This window comes from Hyaena hyaena, unplaced genomic scaffold (assembly GCF_003009895.1).
Source record: "Hyaena hyaena isolate Hyena2069 unplaced genomic scaffold, ASM300989v1 scaffold_414, whole genome shotgun sequence".
Lineage (NCBI taxonomy): Eukaryota > Metazoa > Chordata > Mammalia > Carnivora > Hyaenidae > Hyaena > Hyaena hyaena.
In genome coordinates, this window is record NW_024081044.1 from 107,422 (window position 1) to 134,731 (window position 27,310).

The following is a 27,310-nucleotide window of genomic DNA, read 5'->3' on the forward strand; positions in this document are numbered from 1 at the left end:
CCGACTAAGCCACCCAGGCGCCCCTTAAGTTTATCTTAAAAGCATGCCCTGGCTCAGCTGCGTGCTAACGGTGTGACCGTGGACCAATTAGTTCATGTCCATAAGTCTCCATTTCTTCATCCCTAGAATGAGTATAAAAAAGATGTAGGAAATAATCTACTTATCTCACTTATCTCTTCTGTGTCTGGCCATATGCTCTGTGCTTATAGCACTGGCTATCCAATGCGGAAGCAAAAGCACAAATGGATGGACCTCTGTACAAATTAAGGCAAGCGCTATGATTAAAATGAGCACCCAAAAAAGTCTTTCCAAAATATAATTCTTGAGATATTGATTGATATATCGATGGATGTTTTTTCAATTTTTATAACTTGGCTTATGTTAATGCATAATGGGAGAAAACTTTAGGATTGCCTAGGATGATGAAAAATAGAGGGTCAAGATAAAGATAAGTGTGATAGCAGACACTACGTATAGCACAAATCATGATAGTGTCAGAGGAGTGCCTGAAGTTGGGGACACTGACGTAAAGGGTTTCCCGTTCCCAGTGGTTGGTTCTGAGTGGCGGTTATCATTAGTGGGAGCCCCATGGACCAGCTCCAAGTCATGGTCTTTGGGTTTAGAACAACATGGAGGAGGTAAAAGAAGAAGAAGAAGAAGAAGAAGAAGAAGAAGAAGAAGAAGAAGAAGACGACGACGACGACGGAGGAGGAGGAGGAGGAGAAGAAGAAGAAGAAGAAGAAGAAGAAGAAGAAGAAGAAGAAGAAGAAGAAGAAGAAAAGAAGGAGAAGAAGAAGAAGAAGAAGTTGTTCAAACTATACTACCATATTTCCTGGGTCTCCCACTTGCACATGGCAGATGATGGAACTTAGCCTCCATAATCATGTGAGCCAATACCTCACTATAAATCTTTTCATAAATATCTGTGTATGTGTGTGTATCTCCTGTTGGTTTTATTGCTCTGAAGAGTCCTGACTAATACACTGGCCTACAAAGCCTAAAACATATATATCATAATCTGAGTTTTCAAAGAAGACAGTGTCTGTGAAATCATTTCTACTTCAATTGTCCATCTGTAGAAACTTGATTTATAGGAATCTTTCAGCTCCATGAAGGTAAAATCTGTGTCTCTCTTGATCTCTGCCTTAGATAGAGTGAGAAATCAGCATCTTTGAAGGACTGAATAACTAAACCCACAGGCTTAATTACAAAATCCCGACTATGTCGCGAACATTTCCATTCTCATGAATGCTGTTGGCAGGAAAATCCGTTGAGGTGGATTTTCTGGCTCATAGACTGTCAGCATCTGGAAGAGTCTTTGAAGGAAGGAGAGGCTTCAGTGAAGGGCTTAATCCAGGGTGACCAAGAAATTGAGCCATGGCTGGCCCTTTCTATGTTGGAAGTTTTCTGAGCACACTGAAAGGCACATAAAAATTCCAGATTTTGCAGGAATGGAATGTGAAGCATGGCTGACTTCTTTCTTTCACATTGCTGACATGATGAATTTCTCGAAACACACACACACAACATAGTCTTGCTTGTCCTCTGGTAGGGGCTCAGTTCCAATTTCACGTGGGATTCAGAAGATATAATTCAAAAGGTTGTCTTAATTAACCTAGAAAAAATAATATTTTAGAAATTATGTAAGACCACAGGATGATAAGTTTTAAGTTTCCATTGAAAAAAATAAATAAAAAGTTTAAGAACCCTTCAATTTGTTTTTGTGATTTTCAATCACAAAATTTCCCTGACAGATGGTTATGTCAGAGGAACATCAAAAAGCTATATCAGGGGCGCCTGGGTGGCTTAGTCGGTTAAGCGTCCGACTTTCGCTTAGGTCATGATCTCGCGGTTCGTGGGTTAGAGCCCCACGTCGGGCTCTGTGCTGACTGCCAGCTCAGAGCCTGGAGCCTGTTTCAGTCTGTGACTCCCTCTCTCTCTGACCCTCCCCTGCTCACGCTGTCTCTCTCTCTCTCCTAGAAATAAATAAAACATTAAAATATATCAGGGGCGCCTGGGTGGCTTAGTCGGTTAAGCGTCCGACTTTCGCTTAGGTCATGATCTCGCGGTTCGTGGGTTCGGGCCCCACGTCGGGCTCTGTGCTGACTGCCAGCTCAGAGCCTGGAGCCTGTTTCAGTCTGTGACTCCCTCTCTCTCTGACCCTCCCCTGCTCACACTGTCTGTCTCTATCTCTCCTAGAAATAAATAAAACATTAAAAAAAAAAAAAAAAAGCTATATCCGATTGCACTTTGAGAGACTCTGGTCTTCCTCAAAAGTTCCATCTACCTGCATTTCCTAACCCCCAAGTTATAGAGGACAAGAGCAATGAAGTGCTATTGAAAAATATGATCTGTTTCAAGATATATGTCCTGGTCCCTCTGCTTCTGAGTCTGTAAAATGTTGCTTTACACGTGGAGAAACAAAAGAGCGTAGGGGAGAAATTAATGCAAGGCTGGAAATATCTGTCATCAATCACCTAAGATGTAAAAACCACTGATTGCATCTTGTTCCCCTTTAGCGTTTCCATTCCCAATAAAAGTTACTTCTTTCTGGGTCTCCAGGAAGCTCAGTGTAATTTCTGGTGTTTGAGTTGGGCAACTTCAGGTGCTTACCTCTGCACAATAAGTTCATAAAAATTGTGCTGTATGAAATTATTCAGAACTGAACACAAGAGCAAATATTTTGTCTTTCTTGAACAAGGCTTCAGGGAGCCACGAAAGAGATGCCAGGATGAGACACTCCTATATCTTTATTTTTTTATTATTATTATTTTTTAAATGTTTTATTTATTTCTAGGAGAGAGAGAGAGAGAGAGACAGCGTGAGCAGGGGAGGGTCAGAGAGAGAGGGAGTCACAGACTCTGAAACAGCCTCCAGGCTCTGAGCTGGCAGTCAGCACAGAGCCCGATGTGGGGCTCGAACCCATGAACCCACGTGAGATCATGACCTAAGCGAAAGTCAGACGCTTAACCGACTAAGCCACCCAGGTGCCCCGACACTCCTATATCTTTAAACACCAGAGGCACCAAGTTTTAGAAGACTGGGCAAAAAGAGAGGCAAGTAGTACATGTTCTTAAGATAGAAGAGAACCAAACATGTGTCCATGACGATGGGAGAAATACTGTGGAGATGGTAACAGAGGGAGGGGGAAGGAGAGAGGGAGAATGTGCGAACAATGATTGAAAGATAACTAATAAGGCATGAATGATGAGATCCAAAGAGCAGGTGGAAGTAGTGTCTCCATTGAGGGGGAGAGAAATTGCATGCATGATACAAGAATGTGAAATGGATGCATGCGGAGGTTTGGCTGGTATAGCCACTGGCACAAGGTGTCATCGTGATGACTCTGATTTTCTCTGTGAAATAGGTGGTGAGAACATTTGCTGGGAAAGGAGGAAGAGACAGGTGATTCAGTGGCAGAACCAGTGCTGGTGGATATTGGATGAGCAAGGTAAAGAGAGAAACACAGAGACTTCCTGGCAGCATAGAGGGCTCCTTTAGATGGGAAGGAAGACTCAAGGGATTTATTTTTTTTTAATTTTTTAATGTTTTATTTATTTCTGAGACAGAGAGAGAGAGTGTGTGTGTGTGTGAGTAGAGGAGGGTCAGAGAGACAGGGAGACACAGAGTCAGAAGCAGGCTCCATGCTCTGAGTTGTCAACACAGAGCCCAATGCAGGGCTTGAACCCACGAACTGCGAGATCATGACCTGAGTTGAAGTTGGACGCTGAACTGATTGAGCCACCCAGGCACCCCCTTTTTTAAATTTTTTAAGTGTTTTATTTATCTCTGAGAGAGAGAGAGTCAAGGGATTTAACAGAAAGTGGAAGAGATGAGAAAACATCGGTAAAGAACTTGGTAAAGGGGCAGATGGGTGACTCAGTGGGTTGGGCATCTGACTTCAGCTCAGATCATGATCTTACAGTTTGTGAGTTTGAGCCCTTCATCGGGCTCTGTGCTGACAGCTTAGAGCCTGGAGCCTGCTTCAGACTCTGTGTCTCCCTCTCTCTCTGCCCCTCCCCCACTCATGTTTTATCTATCTCTCAAAAATAAATAAAAATTAAACAAATTTTTAAAAAAGAACTTGGTTAAGTCTAAGCCAGTAAGTGTTGGCTCTTGGTAACCATCACCATGAATCATCTTACACCATTACTGCTTTTCCTTCCTGGCTCCTCAGTGGTTAGAGAGTGCAGAAAATAGTCAGACGGCCTTGTAAGAAAGTCCAAGATGCCAGCCAACACTTATTTCTGTTTAATTCATAAATATGCATATCAACTTCCCCATTTTTGCCTTTCTAGGGTTTGCTGCTCAGCGGGTGTAGAGGAAAAGGATAGGATAATGTGGCTCTGAACAGGACATGCATCACCACTTCAGATCACTGATTCTTGTTTACTCAGTTATCCATGCCTGCTGCACAGCAGATGTTTAATAAGAGTGTTGACGTGTAAGAGTTAAGGTGAACACAATTAGTTACAGAGAGGGAAGGAGACAAACCATGAGAGACTCTTGAATGCTGAGAACCAATTGAGGGTTGATGGGGATGGGGGGAGAGGGGAAGGGGAGAAATGGGCATGGAGGAAGTCACTTGTGGGGATGAGCACTGGGTGTTCTATGGAAACCAACTTGACAATAAACTATATTAAAAAAAAGATGAACCCCAATGTTCATAACAGCACTCTCAGCAATAGCCAAAACATGGAAAGAGCCTAAGTGTCCATCAACAGACGAATGGATCAAGAAGATGTGGTATATCTACACAATGGAATACTACATGGCAATGAGAAGGAATGAAATCTGGCCATGTGTAGCAACATGGATGGAACTCGAGGGTGTTATGCTGAGCGAAATAAGTCAGGCAGAGAAGGACAGATACCATATGTTTGCACGTATAGGAGGATTAGGAGAACTTAACAGAGGACCATGGGGGAGAAGAAGGGGGGAAACGGGATGAGAGGGAGGGAGGCAAACCATGAGAGACTCTTGAATGCTGAGAACAAACTGAGGGCTGATGGGGGTGGGGGGGAAGGGAAGGGGGTGAGGGGCATGGAGGAGGGCCCTTGTGGGGATGAGCACTGGGTGTTCTATGGAAACCAACTTGACAATAAGCAATTTAAAAAAAATAATAAAGCATACTACTATTTCCAGAATTAATCAATTAATATAATATAATATAATATAATATAATATAATATATAATAAATGCAACACACACAGAAAAAGATGAACACAATTCCCAGAGGAGTAGGAGCAAAATATATTTTTAAACGAATCTTTAAAAAGAGACCATTGCTAATAGTCAAGGAGTCAAAAAGCAAACCAAGAGTGAGCCACCCTAGAGCATCATAAAGTTGTTCCATGTGATGGGCAGATGGTACTCAAGCAGCTCAGTGACTGAGGTAAGTGGGAGCAATATGTGATCTTACCGTGCTGGGTTTGGAGGCATCAGACACGACCCTGCTGGACAGTGTGTACTTCTCAGACTCAGCTTTGGTTTTCCTGAGTCCTCTGAACCATTTCCTGTACTGCTCCAGGACCTGCAGAGGCAGAGGGCACTTGGGTCAGCTCAAGGAGAGGGGCGAGGACAGGAAGGGTCTTGGATGGGGGCGCGACAGTGGTACCTGCTGGCTGAGGAGGCAGTAGACGAGGAAGATGAAGACGCCCTGTAGGCTGTTGATGATGGTGAAGAGGTACGCCATGACGTGGGCGGCTGGCCCCACCTGCAGGAGGCCCAGACACCACGTGCAGCCCAGGATGAGGAGCTGAGCCGTCGCCTTGAATGTCAGCATCCTGGGGAGGAGGAGGAAGGGGGCTCGTTGTGCACCAGGGACAACGCAACAGAAGCCATTCTCATCTCCACCCCGTGGATGCTCCTGTCTCCCGCTGTTGGTGATGAGTTCTCAGACTGACTTGTGATCAGCTTTGATCTGTGCTGGCAGTGACTCCCTACAGTAAAAATGCCACCTGGGACCAGGATAGTGTTTTGATTTGGACCCAGGAGGATGAGGATACTTCATAATGTAAGTTTCAAAAGTTTTATGATGCTCCACGGAGACCCTGAAATTCATGCAACCAACACTACTGCGGAGGCTCTGTGCTGGGACCTGGGCACTAAAAATAACGAAGGCAAGGGGCACCTGGGTGACTCAGTTGAGCGTCTGACTTAGACTCAGGTCATGATCTCATGGTTTGTGAGTTCGAGCCCCACACTGTGAGTTTGGAGCCTGCTTGAGATTCTCTCTCTCCTTCTCTCTCTCTGCCCCTCCTCCATTTGTGCATGTGTTCTCTCTCTCTCTCTCTCTCTCTCTCAAAATAAATAAACTTTAAAAATAACAAAGGCAAGATTTCTATTTTCATTTGGAAAGAATAATGGTAGGAACAGGGAAGAAATAGCATTAAATCTGCACAAAGTTTGCTGGAAAAAGGGATTGCCCTTGCCTCCCAGAAGATTTGACATCGACTAGGATTTTCTCCAGAGAAAAGAACAAAATAGGGGTGAGAAGGAGCCTGAACTGAGGCAGGGGGTGCAAGCAGAGGCTGGGCTGTGGAAAGAGTCATGGGGTTTTCTCAGTGCTGTGTGGGAACACAAATGTTCTCTGCACATTCATCACAGGGTTGCTGGCAAAATCCAAAGACTTTTGGATGACCAGTGTCGATTCTTCCTGTTGCTGAGGGAGGTAACAAGCTGGGGTTGGAAAGGGACTGCACATTTCGGCCACAGTGCCAGCTCTTCTGACTGAGAAGGATAGCTACATCTCCTTCCTCTGGGTCCCCTCAGAAGACCCCGAGAAGAAACATTAAGGGCTGCTGAGGCACATGGCTTTGCCCTTAGAACCACACATGCTGGTGGGGTTGTCATTCCTTCCTGCATCTTACCTTGTGTTCTGGAGGGTGGATACATCACTGTTGAGGGAAGACAGTTTGTTATGCAAAATCCAAAGGGTCATCAGAAGCAGTGCTACATTGACCTTCAGGAAACCACAGAAGGTTTATCGGATACAATGTCAATCGATCATCTGTATTTAATCTGCCCCACATCAATCCCATGTTTAAGTAGTTTTCATATTAAGTCACTATGTTAGAGCTTACAGTTTTAGGAGGGGTCTTAGAAAACCAAGCAAACTCATAACAATCCAGGGACATTCCTGCCCCTGTCACCGCCCACCCCCTTATGATTCTGCTCTTCTAATGACCCTCAGCTGAGCATTGAGGTTGCTCTGACGTCATTACTCACAGAGATGATGGCACAAACTGGTCCAAGGAAACTCCATAGAAATATCTTTTCTGCACGGAGCCAGCAGCTGAGTGAGAGAGAGGGTAAAAAATGCATTCGTCCTTAGGAATATAGAACAATTATATAAATTCATTCATTCATTCATCAACAAATATTGACTCTTCTGTTATTGCTCTGCCACTGGCTTTGATAACACAGTGGTAAAGAACGTACACAGGGTCTTAAGCCCCACAAATCTCACACGAAGTAGGAAACACACAATTAAACATACTGTAAGAATAAAATGAAAATGTGGAGCTATAAGAATGTATCATTGGGTGTCATGCTGACTTTGGAGTCTGAGGGGTTGGGATGGCTAAGGAAGATTCTCTAAGAAAATTATACTTTCAGCTGAGTTTTTCTGGTTTTTTATTTTTTAGATAGAGAGCAAGCAGGGGAGAGAGAGAGAAAGAGAGAGTGAGAGAATATTAAGCAGGCTCTGTGTTCAGCACAGAGCCCGACATGGGGCTTGAACTCATGAGCCATGAGATCATGACCTGAGCCAAAGTCGGATGCTTAACCAACTGAGCCACCCAGGGGCCCCAAGAAAGAGAGAATCCTAAGCAGGCTCTGTGCTCAGCACAGAGCCCAACTCTGGGCTCGAACTCACCACCCCAGGATCATGACTTGAGCTGAAATCAAGAGTCAGACACTCAACTGACTGAGGCGGCCAGGTGCCCCTTAGCTGAGATATTAATGGTGAATGCTGTTTCTGAGATAAACAGTGTTGGAGTGAGGAAAAGCCCACGAACATGTTAACAGTTTTTGAGAATCCTGTGAACCTAACATGCTTTTTGGGGCCTTTCTTGTGCTGTTCAACTTAATTTTTTTTCATCCTGCTGCAAAACCCATCAGCTTGGTTTTCATTTTTTTTCATGGCTCTATTGAGATATATTTTACATACCATAAAATTCACCCATTTAAACTATACAGTTCAGTCATCTTTAGAATATTCACAGTCATGCAACCAGCACCAAAATCTAACTTGAGGACATTTTCAACTCCTTAAAAGAAATTTCATTCATGGGGTGCCTGGGTGGCTCAACCAGGGGAGTATGTGACCTCGGCTGCGGTCGCCACCTCTCGGTTTGTGGGTCTGAGCCTGATGCTCAGACTGGGCTGTCAGTGCAGAGCCTGCTTCAGGTCCTCTGTCCCCCTCTCTCTCTGCCCACCCCCTGCTTTTGCGCTCCCTCTTAAACATAAATAAACATTTTTTAAATAAATAAAGAAAATAAAGTATGAAGACTTAAGCCAAAATTGTTATTTAAAAAAAAAAAAAAAGACACTCGCTTCCCGGCCTTTTGGCTAAGATCAAGTGTAGTATCTGTTCTTATCAGTTTAAAAAAAGACATTTCATTCTCATTAGCAGTCACCGTGTTTGTCCCCCACTGCCACCACAGCCCCAGGGCACCGTGAATCTGCCTTGTCACTTGACAGATTGGCCTACGGGAGAGGGGAGCCTCCTCTGGGGCATTACCAATACAATAGCAAACTATTATATAAATCAGCTCCCCAGTTCCAAATTAAAAAAAAAAATGGATTAAAGGATTTGGATAAAGAAGTAGATTCGATTCTTAAATGATGTCCTAAGCACTTATTTTGATTTCAGTTTTGCTCTTCAAAGGATAAAGCTTTAAAGACATTCTGCTTAACTGTTATAATTTCCCACCAAAAAGACATCCTCAGCGTTATTACTCAGCGTGTCTTCTCTGTGTTCTGTCTGGGCATTAAAAAAAAAAAGACTCCTCTGGTCCTATGATGGCCATGGTTGTGCTGGAGAAGATAAGGATGGTGGGAATTTGCATTTACCGGGTGGGTGTTCCATAAAGGTGAGGTCTGGATGCAGCAGAAATGGCCACAATTAGAACCGGGACTCCATAGCCCACAGGGAACATGAGCCTCTTCATGAACCTGTTTACACCAGAGTAGTTGACCACCGTCAGGTTGCGTGCAGTAAGGAAGAGGTGGAGACCCTCCAACAGCATCCAGGTGAAGGAGGCCAGGTAGAGATAGTGTAAGGCACCCGCGATGATGGCGCACAGCACCTGGGGGAGGAGTAAGTAATCATCAGGAGGGACTGTCGGGGAGGAGGGTGGCCCCAGCACCTCTCCCATACCTTGCCAGTGGGAAGAACTCCCATGTATATAAAGGAATTGTCAACAGAAGGTTTATTATCTAGTTGTGTCAATATGAAATAGGCTACTTACTCTTCAAAACTTCCCTGGGACCCAAGACCATTGTATTAAGGTATCAGTGCAATAATGGCGCCATGAACTGAGCACCACCTGTCTCAGGGCGGGGGGATCCTCTGTGACAGTGTCAGTACCTTGATCTTGGTCTGGTTGATGGCCGTGAGGAAGAGCAGGTGGGCCAGGAAGAGGCAGACTGCGAGCTGCAGGTGCAGCGAGGTGCTGGTGTTCTGGATGGCTTTGCACAGCAGGAAGGTGAGGGCTGCCAGGAGGAGGCACAGCAGAGAAAGGACCAGCCCCAGGTAGGTGATCACGACCAGCATTGGATCCTCCTCCTGGGACCCAGCAAAGAGGACATCACAGTCACAGGTCCTAGATCAGTTGACTTTAAGAGGGATATCACCCTGGAGGGGCCTGGCCTAATCAGTGTGCTCTCAAAAGTTCTAGGCTCTTCCTAGAGAAAAATATTCAAAGTTTGAGAGCATTTGAGGTGAGGGAGTTTCTCTTGCTGGTCTGTGGACAGAAATGCTGATACACTGTGTGAGGGCCTGGGGAGAAGGGATGCAGGGAGCCCCTAGGAGCTCAGCAGGGTCCCCTGTTCATCGCTGGAAAGAACGTGGAACCCCAGTCCTACAACTGGACTTTGCAGTCCCTGCAAGGGACTGAATTCTTCCAGCTACCAGGTAGCTCACGGGACGACCCTAAGCCTCAGACAAGAATGCAGCTTTGGCTGACTCCATGGAGTCAGCCTTGTAAGACCCTGAGCAGCAACTCAGCTACACCACACCCGATTCCTGTCCCACAGAAACCGCGAGATACACATTTGTTTCTTTAAAGCTCCTACGTGTGGGGAAACATGTTAGAGAGCGATCGACATGGACTGCGGCCTCCCCAGGGAGCTCACCTGCACGTCGTAGTGGGCCATGAGGACGGCAAAGCTGCTGAGGTGGGTGCATTGGCAGGTGGTGCTGGAGTCCACAATGGCCACAAGCCTGCAGCCTGTGGTGGACCAGTGACCGCATCCAACCTGACAAAGATCCCAAAAGACACAGAGCACCTTGTGCGTTGGCCCAGGGGTCACTGGCTGTATAGGAACAGAGTGTAGGTGGGAGCTGGTGGTCCTGGTGTTCAGAAATGCTCATCCCAAGCTGGTCTGCAAAGGACCCTCCTGGGGGGATGACTCACCCATGGAGGACCCCCCCCCCCAGACACAAAGGGTGATGTGGACAGCGAGGCTGAGCCCCAGACCAGTCCCTTGCACACCCACAGCCCCATTCCATCAGCACTCACATGGTGGGAGAGGATGAAGGTGACGGGGGAGCTGAGGTTCTGGGTGTCCTTGTTGCTTATAAAGGCAGAGATGACATCTGAGAGCAGGACAGGGGAGGCCTCTCCCAGCAAGCCCTTGGGCTCATGCAGGGCTTCCTGCTGCTTGGGCTCCAGGACCAGGGGCGCCTCAGCCAGAAACTTGCCCATCCCTGGAGTGGAGATGAGGCCCACCACAGAAGCACCTGCAGGACAAGCCAGTGTCGATACCTGGGGGTGCCCAAGGGGCCCCTTCTGCCTCAGATGGACCCTTTTGGTGCCACTATGTACCCTACTTCCCCTTAAGCTTCAGGTCCCCGTTTGTCACATCCTTGGGTATCTTGTGACCTTCCTCCCATCTCAGCCGTTACCTGAGTCACTAGATTTATGCACCGCATCCAAGCTCAGCCACATCTTTGCCTGGTTCTGACTCAAGGTGACATTTGTTTCTCCTTGTTCTTGCACCTTCAGGGACAGGTCTGTGAGATGTCAGAGTTAGGTAAGGGAGTTAGCATAGTATTTGTGGTTGTAGTGGTTGGAATGAGACCATTATTGATATTGATATGTGTGTTTACACACACACACACACACACTGAATTTATGAAGGATTATAGGAAAATACTATGAGCAACTGTACACCAAAAATTGGATAACTTAGATAAAATTAACAAATGCCTAGAGACACACAAACTATAAAAGTAACTGAAAAAGGAATAAAGTCCAAACAGACCTATAACAGGCAAAGAGAACTGATCAGTAATCAAAAATTCCCCAAAATGAAAAGCCTCGATGAGATGGCTTTGCTGGTGAATTCTGCCAAACATTTAACTAAGAATGAACAAGAATCCTTTGTAAACTCTTCCAAGAGTAGAAGAGGAAGGAATACTACTTAAGTAATCTTATGAAGTGACCATTACTCTGATTTAAAAAAAAAAAGATAAAGCCATTACAAGAAAATAATAGATCAATATTTCTTATGAACATAGATGTAAAAGAATCTTCAGCAAAGTATTAGGAATAAATTTACCTGAGCTTCAAGACTTTTAACACAGAAGACTACAAAAATATTTTTGAAATAAATGAAAGACCCTTAATAACTAGAAAACATTGTATGTTAGTGGATTAAAAGGCTTAATATTGGGGCACTTGGGTGGCTCAGTCAGTTGAATATCTGATTCTTGATATCAGATCAGGTAGTGATCTCACAGTTCATGAGACTGAGCCCCACATTGGGCTCTACGCTGAGTGTGGCACCTGCTTGGGATTCTCTCTCTCCCTCTCTCTCTCTCTGCCTTTTCCTCTCTCTCTCTTTCTAAGTAAATAAATATTTTTTAAAAAGTTGGGGAGTGGGAGGGAGGCAAACCATGAGAGACTCTTGAATACTGAGAACAATCTGAGGCCTGATGGGGATGGGGGAGAGGGGAAGCGGGGTGATGGGCATGGAGGAGGGCACTTGTTGGGGTGAGCACTGGGTGTTATGTGGAAACCAACGTGACAATAAACTATGAAAGAAAATAATAATAATAATAATAATAATAATAAATAAAAGGCACAATATTTTTAAGATGGAAATATTTCCCAAAAAGATCTACAAATTCAATGCAATCCATACCAATATTCCAAACTTTTCTTTTTTTGGAAATGGAAAAGTGCATCCTAACATTCACAGGACATTGCAAGGAGCCCTAATGCCTAAAACAACCTTGAAATGGAAAAAAAAAAAAAAAGGAGTACTTACACCTCCTGATTTTAAAGCTCACTACTAACCTGCAGTAATCAGAACTGTAGGGTACTGGCATAAAGATAGACATACAGACCTATAAAATAAAATTGGAAGTCCAGAAATAAACCCATACATCTGCGGTCAACTGATTTTCAACAAGGGATGACAAGACTGTTCAATGAAATAAGAAAAGTCTCTTCAGCAACTGGTGTTTGCACATCTGGATCTCCACTTGCAGTAGAAGGGACCCTACCTCACACAACACACAAAGATTAATTCAAAATGGGTCAAAGACCTACATTTATGAGCTAACACTGGAACAGTTAGAAGGAAACACAGGTGTAAATCTTCCCAGCCTTGGATTTGGCAATGGATTCTTAGATAAGACACCAGATGCACACGCAACAAAAGAAAAAACAGAGAAAATGGATTTCATCCAACAGACACATTTGTTTATTAAATTAAAAAGACACTCTGTGGAATGGGAGAAAAAATTAGCAAATTACATGTCTCAGAGAGTCTACTATTAGAACACGTAAAGAACTCTTGCAGTTCAACAACCAAAAGCCAAACAAAACAACCTGACTTAAAAATAGGCAAAGGACACTGAAGTGACTATCAGGAAACAAAATGTAAGTACCAAGTGTTGCTGAGAATATGGATATTGGAACCATTGGGTGTTGCCGATGGGGATGTAAAATGGCACTGCCATTTTGGAAAAATTATTTGGTCATTCCTCCAAAGATGGGCCACAGCATTTCCATATCACTGGGAAATCCCACTCCTATGTCTGTATACATTGAGCAGAAAACAATTATTCAAGCAAAAACTTATCCAGCAATATTCATAGTAATGCGATTCAAAATAGTCAAACACTACTCAAAAAGTCAACAACCTAAATGTCCAACAGTGGGATTCATGGATACACAAAAGGTGCTGTAGGGGCACCGGGGTGGCTCAGTCGGTTGAGCATCCAACTTCAGCTCAGGTCGTGATCTCACGGTCCATGAGTTCGAGCCCCACGTTGGACTTTGTGCTGACAGTTCAGAGCCTGACCCTAACCCTAACCCTGGGGCCTCCTTTGGATTTTGTGTCTCCCTCTCTCTCTGACCCTCTCTTACTCACGCCCTGCCTCTCTCTCTCTCTAATATAAATAAACATTAAAACAAAATTTTAGAAAGGTGCTGTAGCCAAATGATGGACTATTATTCAACCATAAAAAAAGAAAGAAATACTGCCACATGTTACAACATGGATGCACCTTGAAAACATGATGATTCTATAGATATGAAATGTCCAGAATAGGGGAACCCGTAGAGACAGAAAACAGACTGCTGGCTTTGAGTAGCTGGGGGAGGGAGAGATGAAAAGTGACCGGTTAGTGGGCACACTATTTACTTTTAGGGTGATGAAAATATTTTAGAAATGCAGGTGAGGGCTGTACAGCTCCCAGTGTACTAAGCCCCCACTGAATTGTACAGTTTGTTTAAAATCGTGGTGAACTGAAATACCAAATAACATAAAATTTACATTCTTTAAAATTTAATAAATTGTCTTCTCTTGACAATGCTTCCATTTTGTTAGCCTGAATTCTTCATTGTAAGTATTTTGTCTGGGGCACCTGGGTGGCTCAGTTGGTTAAGTGTCTGGCTTCCAGTTCAGGTCATGATTTCACGGTTTGTGGGTTCGAGCCCCGCGTCGGGCTCTGTGCTAACAGCTAGCTCAGAACCTGGAGCCTGCTTTGGATTCCGTATTTCCCTCTCTCTCTGGCCCTCCCCTGCTCACGCTGTCTCTCTCTCTCTCAGAAATAAATATAACATTAAAAAAATTATTTCATCTGCTGATAATTTATATTACAATGAAAATGTATATGGTTTACAGTTTTATTCATTTCTTTTTAAACTTTTAATCGGTTTATGGAGTGTCACACTTTGGGTTTTTTTTTTAATTCATAGTTACTTTTTATTCATGTGAAATTTCTTTTTTTATTTTTTAAAAAATTTTTAATAGTTTATTGTCATGTTGGTTTCCATACAACACCCAGTGCTCATCCCAAGTGCCCTCCTCCATGCCCACCACCCCCTTCCCCTCTCCCCCATACCCATCAGTCCTCAGTTTGTTCTCAACATTCAAGAGTCTCTCATGGTTTGCCTCCCTCCCTCTCCCCCTGTTCCCCCCCTTCTTCTCCCCCATGGTCCTCCGTTAAGTTCCTCCTAATCCTCCTATACATGCAAACATATGGTATCTGTCCTTCTCTGCCTGACTTATTTCGCTCAGCCTAACACCCTCAAGGTCCACCCATGTTGCTACACATGGCCAGATGTCATTCTTTCTCATTGCCAAGTAGTATTTCATTGTATAGATAAACCACATCTTCTTGATTCATTTATCAGTTGATGGACACTTAGGCTCTTTCCATGTTTTGGCTATTGTTGAGAGCGCTGCTATGAACATTGGGGTACATGTGCCCCTATGCATCAGCACTCCTGTGTCCCTTGGGTAAATTCCTAGCAGTGCTATTGCTGGGTCATAGGGGAGTTGTATCATTAATTTTTTGAGGAACCTCCACACTGTTTTCCAGAGGGGCTGCACCAGTTTACATTCCCACCAACAGTGTAGGAGGGTGCCCGTTTCTCCACATCCTCGCCACACTTTGATACACGCGTGGTCACTGGCTCCAGTGAGGCTGGGGGACAAACGAGGTGGGGGAAGGCAGAGCAGGAGCCTGGGGAAGACCCCAGTACTTACCTGTGCCTGCAGATGCACTGAAGGTCAATGGCCCATTGGGAAGGGCCTGGCTTACGTCTCTCAGGACGTTCTCCAGGCCTACGAGCAGGTTCGTGGCCACACAGCGCTGCTCTGAGGGGGACAGAGCCTCCAGGTCATCCGGGGCCTGCAGCAACTCATCCACCCCCTGTATGAGGTCCTGGGAGAGTGGGTGGTGAGAAAAGAGACTGGGTGAGCCATGAAGACCCCTCCCACTCAGCCCCGGAGAATAGCCCCTAGAAACTGGTAGATAAAAGTGGTCCTAGATCTGATTCCCTGGGTCTCTACCCCAGGAATCCAGCACTCATGGTCAACCCTATTCACAAATGCCAAGATGACATAAGCCCGCTGTCCAGAAACAGCAAGAGAAAAGTCACTTGTGGGTGCAGACGGGTGCCCATCGATTATGGGCACTGGCGTGCCTGCTCTCCCACCCACCGTGGGAGAGGCAGGGGTCTCAGAGAAGTTGCCATTGTGACGGGGCTGCCTCCTTCCAGGCCTCGATGGGGTGCCTGGGTTCTTTTTCTTCTCCTGGGTTGTGCTCTTACCTGGATGGTGCCCTGAGCCAAGGCTGGCTTGAAGTCTCTGCGCAGAGCTTGGATTTTTTCAAAGAAGCTGGTGAGTGTCTGGGAAGAGGAGACGAGGCAGGTCAGAGGGACTCGTGGGGGGGGGGGAGGGGGGAAATTGGGGGAACCAGGCGGGTTGTGTGGAGGGATCCCTGCCTCCCGGTCCCTGCTGGGGCCACTCACCTGGCTCTGGATTCCAGGGGGTGGGGTCCAGGGGGGGAAGGCCATCTCTGCAGGGGATAGAACAGCCGTTTATTAGGTGTGCGAGTGTCTGCGGTGGGGAGGGTGGGATGGTGTCTGGGGTCAGCTCAGACCAGGTACCTTGACAGGTAGTGTTTGGCTGCATATTCTGGAATCCGGGTTTGAGCTCCCAGCCACGGCGGCAGCGGCACCTGTATGAGCCCAGAGTGTTGACGCAGACGGTGGAGTTGTGGCATGCAGGCTGTCCAGGGCGGCACTCGTCCACATCTGGGGACACAAAGGGGGGAGTCAGGCCCCCTCCTTCCGTATCCCACCTGCTTTTTCCCCATATTAGTACCTCCCACCTTGGCTGGAGGTGACGTCACCTGTTGACCCCCACATCCTGGTGATGCAGGAGTTACAGGAAATGCGGCAAGGCCTGACACCTAGCACGTGAGCCCTGTACAGATGTGCAGGTTGTGAAATACTGAAATCCCAGTGAGTAATTAGTGGCCACCGGGGTCTCCAAGGAGCCTACTCCTCAGTACCCCAGCTTCTTCCTCGAGACCCCCACTAGACTTTTTCCCATCGAGCCTCAAAAGAATTAACGCCTGGTGCAGCAGGGTGCCGCCAGCATTCATTTGGCTTGGTTTGTGTGGGTGCCACTGAATATGCGATCAGGGGTTCTGAGTGTGGGTCTCCAGGACGTGGCATCTGAGTTCTGGACCTTCACAGATGGTGTTGTTTGGGCCATTGGGGGACCCGGGAATGGGCTTCCAGCCGGGGCGGCAGCGGCACTCATAGCTCCCCATGGTGTTGAGGCAGTGGGTGGTGCGGTGGCACGGGCTTTGCCCCGAGGTACATTCATTCACGTCTGAGGACAAAGCCAGAGGGTCAGGGTCCCCTCCACTGGCTGCACCCACTTCTCACTGCCCAGCATCAGGGACCCTTGCTGTTATTGCACGTGCTGCCACCTGGCGACCTTCGACTTCGATCTCAGTGCACCCTATGATGGTCTCCCTGCAAGATGGGCATGGCAGGGACCATGGTCCTCAGTTCATAGGCTGTGAAACCAGGAGGGAAACTGAGTCATAGGGACTGGACTCTCTTTCCAAGGGCTGTCGGCTACTCCCTCCCCAGCTCTGGCCCAGCCTCCTTTCCAGGGACTGGAAGTGACACCTCCCCCTGCTCCCATGCGGCAGATGAGGAAGGGGCGAGACCAGGGGATGCTCACAGAGGCCGGGGGGCCCCACGAGGGAACCCCAGGCCCAGAAGGCCCTGCTACCTCCCCGCTCTGTGGTGGACCTTGTGGGGAGGCAGATCCTTGGGCAGAGCAAACCCCTAGCGTCTCAGGAACCCAAGGGTCTTCTCCCTCCTCCTCGGGCTCCTCGGGCTCCTCTGCCTTGGCCCCTCCCAGCTCCAGCGCAGCCTCACAGCGTCTTCCGGGGCCTCTACCTGAGCACGTGTTCGGGTCTGTCTTGTCGTGCTTAAAGCCGGGTGGGCATCTGCAGGTGTAGCCGCCCTGGGTGTTGACGCAGATGGTGCGGCCTTTGCAGATTCTGGGTCTCCGCTGACATTCGTCCACGTCTGCAGGGGGAAGGGGAGGGTGTTGGATGCCTGCCTGCAGCTGTTTCCTGGGATAGAAGCATCTGGAAGGCCCCGCTCTCTCCTCCTCAGCGAGCGGGTGCCTTTTCTAATCCACACGGGGGCGTCCTGCGGGCGAAGCGTGGTGGCCCGGATGTTCGGTTGTCCAAGTGTGGCAGGAAGCAGTCTGAGCCCTCCCCGTCTGCCTCTCCGGGTGGCTCGCAGCTGGGCCGGGGACACATGACCCCCTGTGTCCCAGCCCGAGGAGGCAGACGGGCCCAGGGTGGGCTTTCCTGGGAGCTGAGAGCCAGGGAGGTGCCGCACACCTGACCAGGACCTGCCGAGGCTCCCGGCGATGGCCTGGTCCTGACTCCGCCGGGGTGGCCGCTTGCTGGCCGAGTCCCCCTAGGAGCCCCGGTGGCCCGCGCGGGACAGCACGCTCCCCTCCACACTAACTCTGAGACTCTGGCTCCATGGACCCGTCCCACACCCAAGCCGGGCCTTTAAAGACAAGGCTTCTGGGCGGGGGCGGCAGGGAGAGGAAGGATGGTGGCCGGGGGGCTGGGGCCCCCGGACGGTGGGTGCCGGGCTGGCGTGGACAGTTGCTGGTGTCCAGCCAGGCAGCCTCGGGGCAGCGACGCTGCATATTTCTGATTCCCGTGAAGCCGTTCCCTGGACTGGCAGGAAGTGGCGAGAATCCACATCTGGGTGAGGCCAGCTGCGGGCGAGGGCTGGGTGGCGGGGGGAGGGGCGCGGGTGCCCATGGGTGAGGGATGGCAGATGCCTCTGTCTTCTCAGCCCTTGGCCTCCCCCCAGGGAGGCAGATGCTGGGCCAGCTGAACGGGGCTCAGCCTCCGTGTCCTGCCCCCCGGGAGAGGGCTGGGGCGGGGGTCCTGGATGACCGTCTCTCTTGTCATCCGGTCCAGACAGGGAGCCTCTTGGGTCGCCTCACTGTCCAAGTGTGCAAGTGGCCGGGGGTGAGGGGTGTCACCTGGCCCACCCCGGACACAGCATCGTCCGGGTCCTGGTCATCGGCTGCCTCGAGGCCCCTGAGCCGAAGTTACGGGGGAGGGTCGGAACAGAGCATCACGCAGGGAAATAGAGGCAGGTTGAGCAGCGAGAAGGGGGCTTCAGGGCACCGGGAGGGGCCTTCTCCAGGCAGGATGCGGGCCAGGCCAGGGCTGGCCGGGGGCCTGCTCTCAAGTCTCCATCCTCCCGCCTCCCAGATGGGGTCTCTGGGCCCGTCATGGCCGAGGGTCTGAGAGGCCGCCTGGTAAGGCCACGCCCACGGGGCTGGTCCGGGAAGGTACCGATGGTGGCAACGAGGACGGGGCTCCCACAGGAACGCACCTCCAGCCAAGTATCTTGGATGCCACGCGCCTCTTGTTTTATGCAGATAAGATGCCAGGGAGGGAGGTGGGGGGGTACGTTCCCAACATCCAGAAGTGACCCTCCGTGGAGGGTTCTGAGCCCGGGCTTCGAGGAGGCGCGGGACACTAGGCAGGCGGCAAGGACCTGCTTTGATGCCTGGGGAGGGCGGGGCAAGGGGCCTCCGAGCGGCGGGTCGCACCGCCCGACATGGGTGACGTGTCCTTGGCTGTGACAGGAGCCTTCACAGAGCCAGGTCTTCAGGTGGCAGGCCCTGGGCCTAACCAGCGGAGACTGTCCCCTCCCCGTCACCCAGCTGGAGGTCCATGGAGGTCCCTCTCCTGTCTCTTCCTCTGTGTCCACCCAGCCGCCAATGGAGTCCCTTCCTCTTCCCTGGCCTGTTGTAACATGGCGACGCCGCTCCTGGATGACCACAAGCACCACAACAGCGGGGTGGGGTGGGGTGGGGGTTGGCATACCCAGTCCAAGCACGCTGAGTGGGATCCACGCTCATCATGTGCAGTTGCGCAGGCTGCTCGCTGCACAAGGGCCTCCGGCCCCAGGAGGCAAGTGGGAGTGGACCCAGCCTCAAACGTGCTATGTTCACATGGAAGTGAGGGACCTTCTTCCATTTCACGCGAAGGCTCTGTCCTCTGCTGCAGGGGAGGAGGGGGCCGGGACCAAGGCCATGGGCTCTTCTCTCCACCACAGGGGGGAGCCTGGGAACCTTCCTTAGAGTCCTCTGGACCCTCAGCTCTGCCCCGTCCTCACCTCACCTCTGCCTTCCCCTCTTCTCTCTGTATCTGCACTAACCCCCTCTCGCTGGGCAAGCTGTGGCTCCTGCTTACCCACTGCTGCCCCCCCCAACCCCTGTGGACACCCAAAGCCCCTTCCGCTGCCTGCTGTTCTCCCTGGAAGGGGGGCAAAGCCTGGTGCCGCGCAGAGGCTGGCCTCCGGGCCTAAACGGTGGCATCACTGCGGCAAGAGATGCGACTGCAGTAGGTGTGGGCTGGAGCGGCTGCACTCAGTGCCCACCCTGGGCGACAGGCCCTGGGGATGCCCGCAATTCTGTGAGGTAAGCACCACTGTCACCCCCTTTTTTACAGATGGGTGAACTGAGGCACAGAAGCAAAATCCCTTGCCCAAGGTCACACAGTTAACAAAAGGCAAAGGCGCTTTTGTTTTTATCTGTAAAAACTAGAGACGCTTTGTCTTTTTAACACAAAAGCACAATAATACCACCGCTGGCACATGAACGGTGATTTCTGCATGAGTATCCTGGCCAGCGTCACACACACAGCTATCAAGAGGCAAAGCCTGGGTCCAGGCCCTTGTCTCTCCCGCTGCCCTGCCTTTCTGTGCCGGTGGCCCAGGAACAGACAGACCTGTCCTGACTCATCCTGCCTCTGGGGATGCTTTAGCAATGGCTCTGGTGACCCCCAACCTCATGGATGGGGAGACGGAAGGCGTGGGCTACTTCTTACCTTGACACGTGTTCTCACTTTCACTCTTGAAAGTTTTTGCCCCAGAAGCAAGCTCGTACCCGGGGCTGCATTCGCAGTGGTAGCTCCCTTCTGTGTTCTGGCAGTCGGCAAAATTTCCACAGGACACCGCCAAGGGTGGTGCACACTCATTGATGTCTGGAACACAACAGGGCAAAGGGTCACCAGCCAAAAGTGTGAGTTCCCACAGGGCAGAGGCCCTGGCCTCCAGTCCTACTCTGCTGTGGGGCCTAGAAAGAACTCAGTTCACAGTTCTTTGGACTGCATGAGCCAGCTTCCCCGGAAAGCCTCCTGACTGCTCTGCCCATCTCTGCTCTCTGGCTGGGCCTGAGGGCCCCTAGAATCAGACACTCTGCTGTGCCATGATGGGGGCTGGAAGGAGGTCTGCATCCCCTTCTGCAGGTCTTGTGGGGCAGATGGAGGCACTGACTCAGGCTCCAGACTCTCTCTTGTGAAACTGTTTGCACCACTGGGAAGCTGGGGGAGGGCTCCAGTCAGAGGGACGGTGGCACTGGAGGTCACTCTCAATGCTGACAATGGAGAGAGTCATGGCTGGGTGACACTCACCACTCATACTTGAGGATAAAGCCAGGTGGTCAGCCCCTGCCCATTGACAGCTTCCACCTCCCATTACTCGCAGTGACCCAAGTGCACCTCACAGTGCTCATCCCCCACACCCCCAGCTCTGCTGTCAGACATTTTCAAGATGCTCCAAGATGCCTCTAGAAGAATTTTACTATCTGCAACACTGGAAGAAGTTCCCCTTATCAGAGTCTACCGCAGACACAAAATGAGGAAGCAACATGCCAAGCTCTCACAGCTGCATGGTTCCTGGCTTCCTATCTCTCTTCCTGTTCTCTAAACATGAGAGGAAAGACACCATGAGCCTGGCCCCCTCTGAGTAGCTCAGGGACCCACAGAGCAAGAGCTGGACACCATCAGCTGTCAACAACTTCAACAACTTAGTAAGATGAATCAAAACGCAGGGACAGAATGTTTGGTCCTGAACATCCCAATCAGGGCACCAAAGACTTTTAGAGCCCAAAAGGGCTCATGACATCGTGATGAGTGGGGACGGGCAACTGGTCTCCCCCAGAGCAGAGCTTCCTACCTGAGCTCATGGACTTCCCTTCTGAGGGCCCAGGCCCAGGCTGTGGGTGCCAGCACCAGGACGTGACTCTCGAATGCTGAGAACAATCTGAGGGCTGATGGGGGTGGGGGAGAGGGGAAGGGGGTCATGGGCATGGGGGAGGGCACTGTTGGGATGAGCACTGGGTGTTATATGGAAACCAATTTGAGAATAAACTATTTAATAAATAAATAAATAATAATTAATTAATTAAAAAAAAAAAACAACAAGTAGCTCTGCTTCCTCATGGCCTGCTGTGAACAGTGAGGCGGGAAACCATGACCTTGATGGGTCAGGAGTTTCTGGTGAGCTCATGCCAGGAGAAGAGCCTGGCTTCCAAGTCCTGTGTTTATTTCCTCCTCCTGCTTCCACTGTTTCTCCCCTTTCTTTGTGCAATGAGAATGATCATATAGTAATAACAGCAGTAGCCATGATAAGAGCTTGTGTTGATGGTCGGCTCTGTTCTAGACTTTACCTGTTCTTCACACAAGCAAATTTTAAATCTCACTCCATCCATATGGGGTAGGTACAACGATGATCCCCAATTTATAGACAAGCAAACTGAGACATGGAGAAGAGAACGTCTTCCCCCTACCACCTGCCCCAACGTTCTCCATGCCCCCCCCCCGCCCCTCCAAGCCCCTGTACCGTCACAATTCTCTAAGAGGTTGGTGAAGATCTCCCCAGAAGAAGAAGAGAACCCCGGAGAGCAGCGACAGGCCGTGGCGTTGACACATTTGGAGTTCAGAGGGCACCACCGGGCACAGTCTATGGGGGCAGAGGGTGTGAGGACAGAGAACACAGTCTCAAGCCTTAAGAAATGGAGGGAGCCAGCTGCCAGTTGGGGGTGAGGAGCAGAGGAAGAGAGGTGGAGGAAGGAAAGGAATGACTGCCATTGGAAGAAGAAAACACAGCAAACTCTGAACATTTGTGGAAGCAGAAACAGTTTCTCTTATCTCCAGAAGACCAGAGCCTCACTTGAAAAATATGCCCCCCTTTCCCTGCTTGTCGGTGAGGGGACCCAGACCTCATCATGCACTCCCCCGTTTGTGTCACCCACGTGGCTGGCTGGGCAGACTCACCACTAGGCTTCTGAGTGGCCGCTCCCAATAGCAACAGCATCTGTATCAAGAGTCCTGGGGCAGAAAACACAGAAATGACAAAGAGGAGAGAGTGGAGCTCCAGTTTCAACCGTTGTGCACATGGTCATTGCTCCTGGGAGGTGGCCCTGATGCTACAGTCCCTGGCTCTCCCAAGCCTCTTGTAATTTATGAAGATTTGAGAACCAATTCTTTTCCTTCCATCTCCCTGGACTCTCTGAGGAGTCCATCACTAACAGACACTGTCCTCATGGAGACTCAGTGCTACAGGTAAGGGGACAAAGTATACACAGGTGATGTCAGGGATACAACATAGAAATTCCAACCTTTCCCAGTGGAGGGGGTGAATCTTGAAGCACAAAGTCCTCAGATTGGCCAGGGTCTATGTTCTCTGACAATGGCAGAAATCTGCCCTGAGAATTCCTCTTCCAGGATCACTGTCCCCTCTTCTACATACATGTTTTGGGGCACACGAGAAGAGCATGGATTTGGGGGTCAGAAAGCCCCAAGTGTGAGCCCTCACAGTGAGCCCTGTGTCACTCCTCACAGGGAGCCCTGGCGTCAAGAGAGGGGGAGCTGATGACAGGTGAGGAGTGACAACTAAGAGCACCGGCAGGTAGAGCCGACATCTCTTGGTTAAGTGACCTCTCCAGGTGCAGTGCCAGGAGTGATGGCTCACTGGACAGGCTCTGTGGTATGAAAAGGACTCCAGGTGCAAAGGAATCTACCCTATAGGCAATCACTGGGCCACCTGTTCGAGTCTGTCCTTCCATTCATGGGAGGCATGATGTTGCTGGGAAGGTGTTGGTTCCTTTTTTTTTTTTTTTAAATGAGATTAACAGTGAAATCAGTAGACTCTGATTAAAGCAGATTACTTTCTTCGCAAAGAAGAAGTCACACCTTCACTTTTTGCAGATGACATGATACTCTACATGGAAAACCCAAAAGATTCCACCAAAAACCTGCTAGAGCTGATACAGGAATTCAGCAAAGTCACAGGATATAAAATCAATGTACAGAAATTGGTTGCATTTCTATACACCAATAATGAAACAACAGAAAGAGAAATCAAGGAATCAATCCCATTTACAATTGCACCAAGAATCATAAAATACCTAGGAGTAAGCCTAACCAAAATGGTAAAAGATCTGTATGCTGAAAACTTATGAAAGAAATTGAAGAAGACACAAAGAAATGGAAAACATTCCACACTCATGGATTGGTGCCGGGAGCCGCACTGGCCTCTCTGGATGGCAGTCACGGCAAGAAAATGGCAATGTTTGCACAGCTCCTGCCATGAGAAACAAAACTGGTATCTCCTTCTGCTACTACTGGCTCATGCCGGAAATAAGCCTGCTGGTATTGACCAGGCCTCACAATATTCCATATCAGACCCATATTCTGAACACAGATACCTCATAAGGAAAAGCATATTCCTGCCTTTACAAACGAGATTTTAGATAAAGCTCTATGGATCATTATCAAAAGGCTCTTCCTATGGGCTTTGCAGATCCAAGACTTAGATAATAAAGGGGGTTAAGAACACAAGAGTTACTATTGAGTCTGGTCCCATGTCAGAAGAACCTAATTTATAGTTAAGGTACAAATAAGGGCAGAACATAACTTACTAACTGGTGATGTATGGCAGTCCCTTCCTCAAGGCCTACATTCCACAAACATCCTCCCTTACACAGGCAGCTGGGATGAGGATAGATAAGAGTAATTAAAACATAAACTCAGATACAAAGACTGATACATATAGAGCCCCCTTGGTAGTTTCCACAAACAAACCAATTCAGAATCATTCATCCTCTTGAGAGCCAGACAGAATGACTCCTAGCTTATCTATGTACAATTTAACCTATATGTTATCCTGTTTTTCACTAAGAGCGTCCTGTTATTTCCTTGGTCATAAATTCACTATGGCTGGGATAATTCTGCAATTGATATCACAAAAGGCCACTCATTGTAAGAAATTCCTTTTCTCTGACCTCATATTATTGTTGAACCTTTAAATAAAGACACGAAAACTGACGGGACAGAGATGCCTGCCTGGTGATCAGAAAGAATCTCGGGGCTCTCTCACTCTCTCTCTCTCTCGCCGACACCGTCCATCCTTCGGGGACCCCTGGACCTGCCAGAGCCGGCCTCCGGCAGATTGGAAGAACAAATATTGTTAAAATGTCAATAATACCCAAAGCTATCTACACATTCAATGAAATCCCAATCAAAATTACACCAGCATTCTTCTCAGAGCTAGAACAAACTATCCTAAAATTTGTATGGAACCACAAAAGACCCTGAATAGCCAAAGTAATATTGAAGAACAAAACCAAAATGAGAGGAGAGGCATCACAATCCCAACTTTAGCCTCTACTACAAAGCTGTAATCATCAAATAGTATGGCATTGGCACAAAAACAGGCACATAGACCAATGGAATAGAATATAGAACCTAGAATTGGACCCACAAATGTATGGCCAATTAATCTTTGATGATGGAAAAAACATAGTCTCATTAGCAAATGGTGCTGGGAGAACTAGACAGCAACTGGAATGAAGAATGCAGAAGAATGAAACTGGACCATGTTTCTTACACCATACACAAAAATAAACTCAAAATGGATGAAAGACCTAAATGTGAGACATCAAAACCCTAGAGAGGAAAACAGGCAACAACCTCTTTGACCTCAGCCACAACAACTTCTTACTCAACACGTCTCTGATGGAAAGGGAAATAAAAGAAAAAATGAACTATTGGGACCTCATCAAGATAAAAAAAAATACTTCCGCACAGTGAAGGACACAATCAGCAGAACTTAAAAGGCAACAGATGGAATGGAAGAAGATATTTGCCAATGACATATCGGATAAAGGGTTAGTATCCAAAATCTATAAAGAACTTACCAAAGTCAACACCCCAAAAACAAACAATCCAGTGAAGTAATAGGCAGAAGACGTAAATAGACACTTTTAGAAAGAAGATATCCAGATGGCTAACAGACACGTGAAAAGAGGCTCATTATCACTCATCATCAGGGAGATACAAATCAAAACCACATTGAGATACTACCTCACACCGGTCAGAGTGGCTAAAATTAACAACTCAGGAAACAACAGACGTTGGCAAGGATGTGGGGAAACGGAAACCTCTTGCACTGTTGGTGGGAATGCAAACTAGTACAGCCCCTCTGGAAAACAGTTTGGAGGTTCCCCAAAAAAATTAAAAATAGAACTACCCTACAACCTAGCAGTGGCACCACTAGGAATTTATCCAAAGGATACAGGACCACTGATTCATAGGGGCACATGTACCCCAATGTTTACAGCAGCACCATCAACAACAGTCAAATTATGGACAGAGCCCAAATGTCCGTCAACAGATGAATGGACAGGGAAGATGTGGTTTATATATACAATGGAATACTTCTTGGCAATGAGAAAGAATGGAATCTTGCCATTTGCAACAATGTGGATGGAACTGGAGGGTATTTATTATGCTAAGTGAAATCAATCAGTCAGAGAAAGACAGATATCATATGTTTTCATTCATATGAAACTTAACAGAAGACCATGGGAGAAGGGAAGGGGGAAAAATAGTTTCAAACAGAGAGGGAGGCAAACATAAGAGATTCTTACATACAGACAACAAACTGAGGGTTGATAGGGTGGGGGGACGGGGAAATGGGTAATGGGCATTGAGGAGGGCACATGTTGGGATGAGCACTGGGTGTCATATGTAAGCAATGAATCATGGGAATCTACTCCTGAAGCCAGGAGCACACTGTACACACTGTATGTTAGCTAACTTGACAATAAATTATATTTGAAAAGTAAATAAAATAAAAACAAAGCAGATTATTTTTCATAATCTGGGTGGGCCTCATCAGCTGAAGACCTTACGAGAAAAAAAAGGCTGACCCCTCCTAGGAAGAGCGAATTCTGCTTCCAGACTGACTTTGGACTTGACATATAACATCAACGTCCCTGAAAATATCCCTGGGTTTCCCATCTGCCCTACTGACTCTGGACGTTCCAACCTCAAAAATCTCATAAACTAATTTCTTAAACTAGAACATGCTCTCTTCTCTCTCTCTCTCTCTCTCCCTATATATATATATATATATAGGAAGAGAGAGAGAGACACACACACACACACACACATGTACATCTCTGTCATACATGTGCATATACTTGTATACATATACAGAAACTACTATTTCTGTTTCTCTGGAGAACCTGGTCTAATACAGGCCATAAAATGAGAAAGCTCTGAAAAGTCCCCCAGTCTGCCCTAGAAATATGTGTCACCAACTTTCTTCTTTGAGAAATTAATTGAGCTAATACCATTCTTAAAAATCCCTCCCCTGCTCTCCCTTACAAAGACAGTGGGAAAATCAGAAAGAGAGCAAAACCCAGAAATAAAGCGAACAGAGAAAATTATCAGCCTGGATAGCGCTCCCAGATAGTTTTAGTGGCCTCTCCCCACTGTTATAACTCTACCTACCCGGAAACACACTCAGATGCCCGTTTCTCATGGTGCAGACACAAGTAAGCCCAGCCAGAGAGAATGCTGCCTGGTTTTGGGGTGTTTGTGGGGGTGGGGGAGGTGCTAAAAAGACTTCCTGT

General features: G+C 48.1%; 1 protein-coding gene and 1 pseudogene across 2 annotated transcripts; one reads left to right on the forward strand and one right to left on the reverse strand.

Moving 5' to 3' along the window:
- Nucleotides 1-764: 764 nt before the first annotated feature.
- On the reverse strand, nt 765-27,253 carry ADGRE2 (adhesion G protein-coupled receptor E2). Of its 2 annotated transcripts, XM_039252350.1 has the most exons (20): nt 27,189-27,253; nt 22,665-22,718; nt 22,231-22,350; nt 20,436-20,591; nt 17,455-17,586; nt 16,727-16,873; nt 16,141-16,287; nt 16,003-16,049; nt 15,802-15,879; nt 15,236-15,413; nt 11,136-11,243; nt 10,750-10,970; nt 10,364-10,543; nt 9,597-9,794; nt 9,080-9,315; nt 7,232-7,298; nt 6,874-6,965; nt 5,619-5,787; nt 5,424-5,534; nt 765-1,615 (listed from the first exon to the last, which is right to left on the reverse strand). In XM_039252350.1, exons 1-20 carry the CDS (start codon nt 27,217-27,219, stop codon nt 1,607-1,609), a joined length of 2,481 nt encoding a protein of 826 aa, XP_039108281.1. In that variant the 5' UTR covers nt 27,220-27,253; the 3' UTR covers nt 765-1,606. The 2 variants fall into 2 exon arrangements, with proteins under 2 accessions (XP_039108281.1, XP_039108282.1); XM_039252351.1 differs by lacking the exon at nt 11,136-11,243.
- On the forward strand, nt 8,556-8,648 carry LOC120245345 (annotated as a pseudogene).
- Nucleotides 27,254-27,310: the final 57 nt, after the last annotated feature.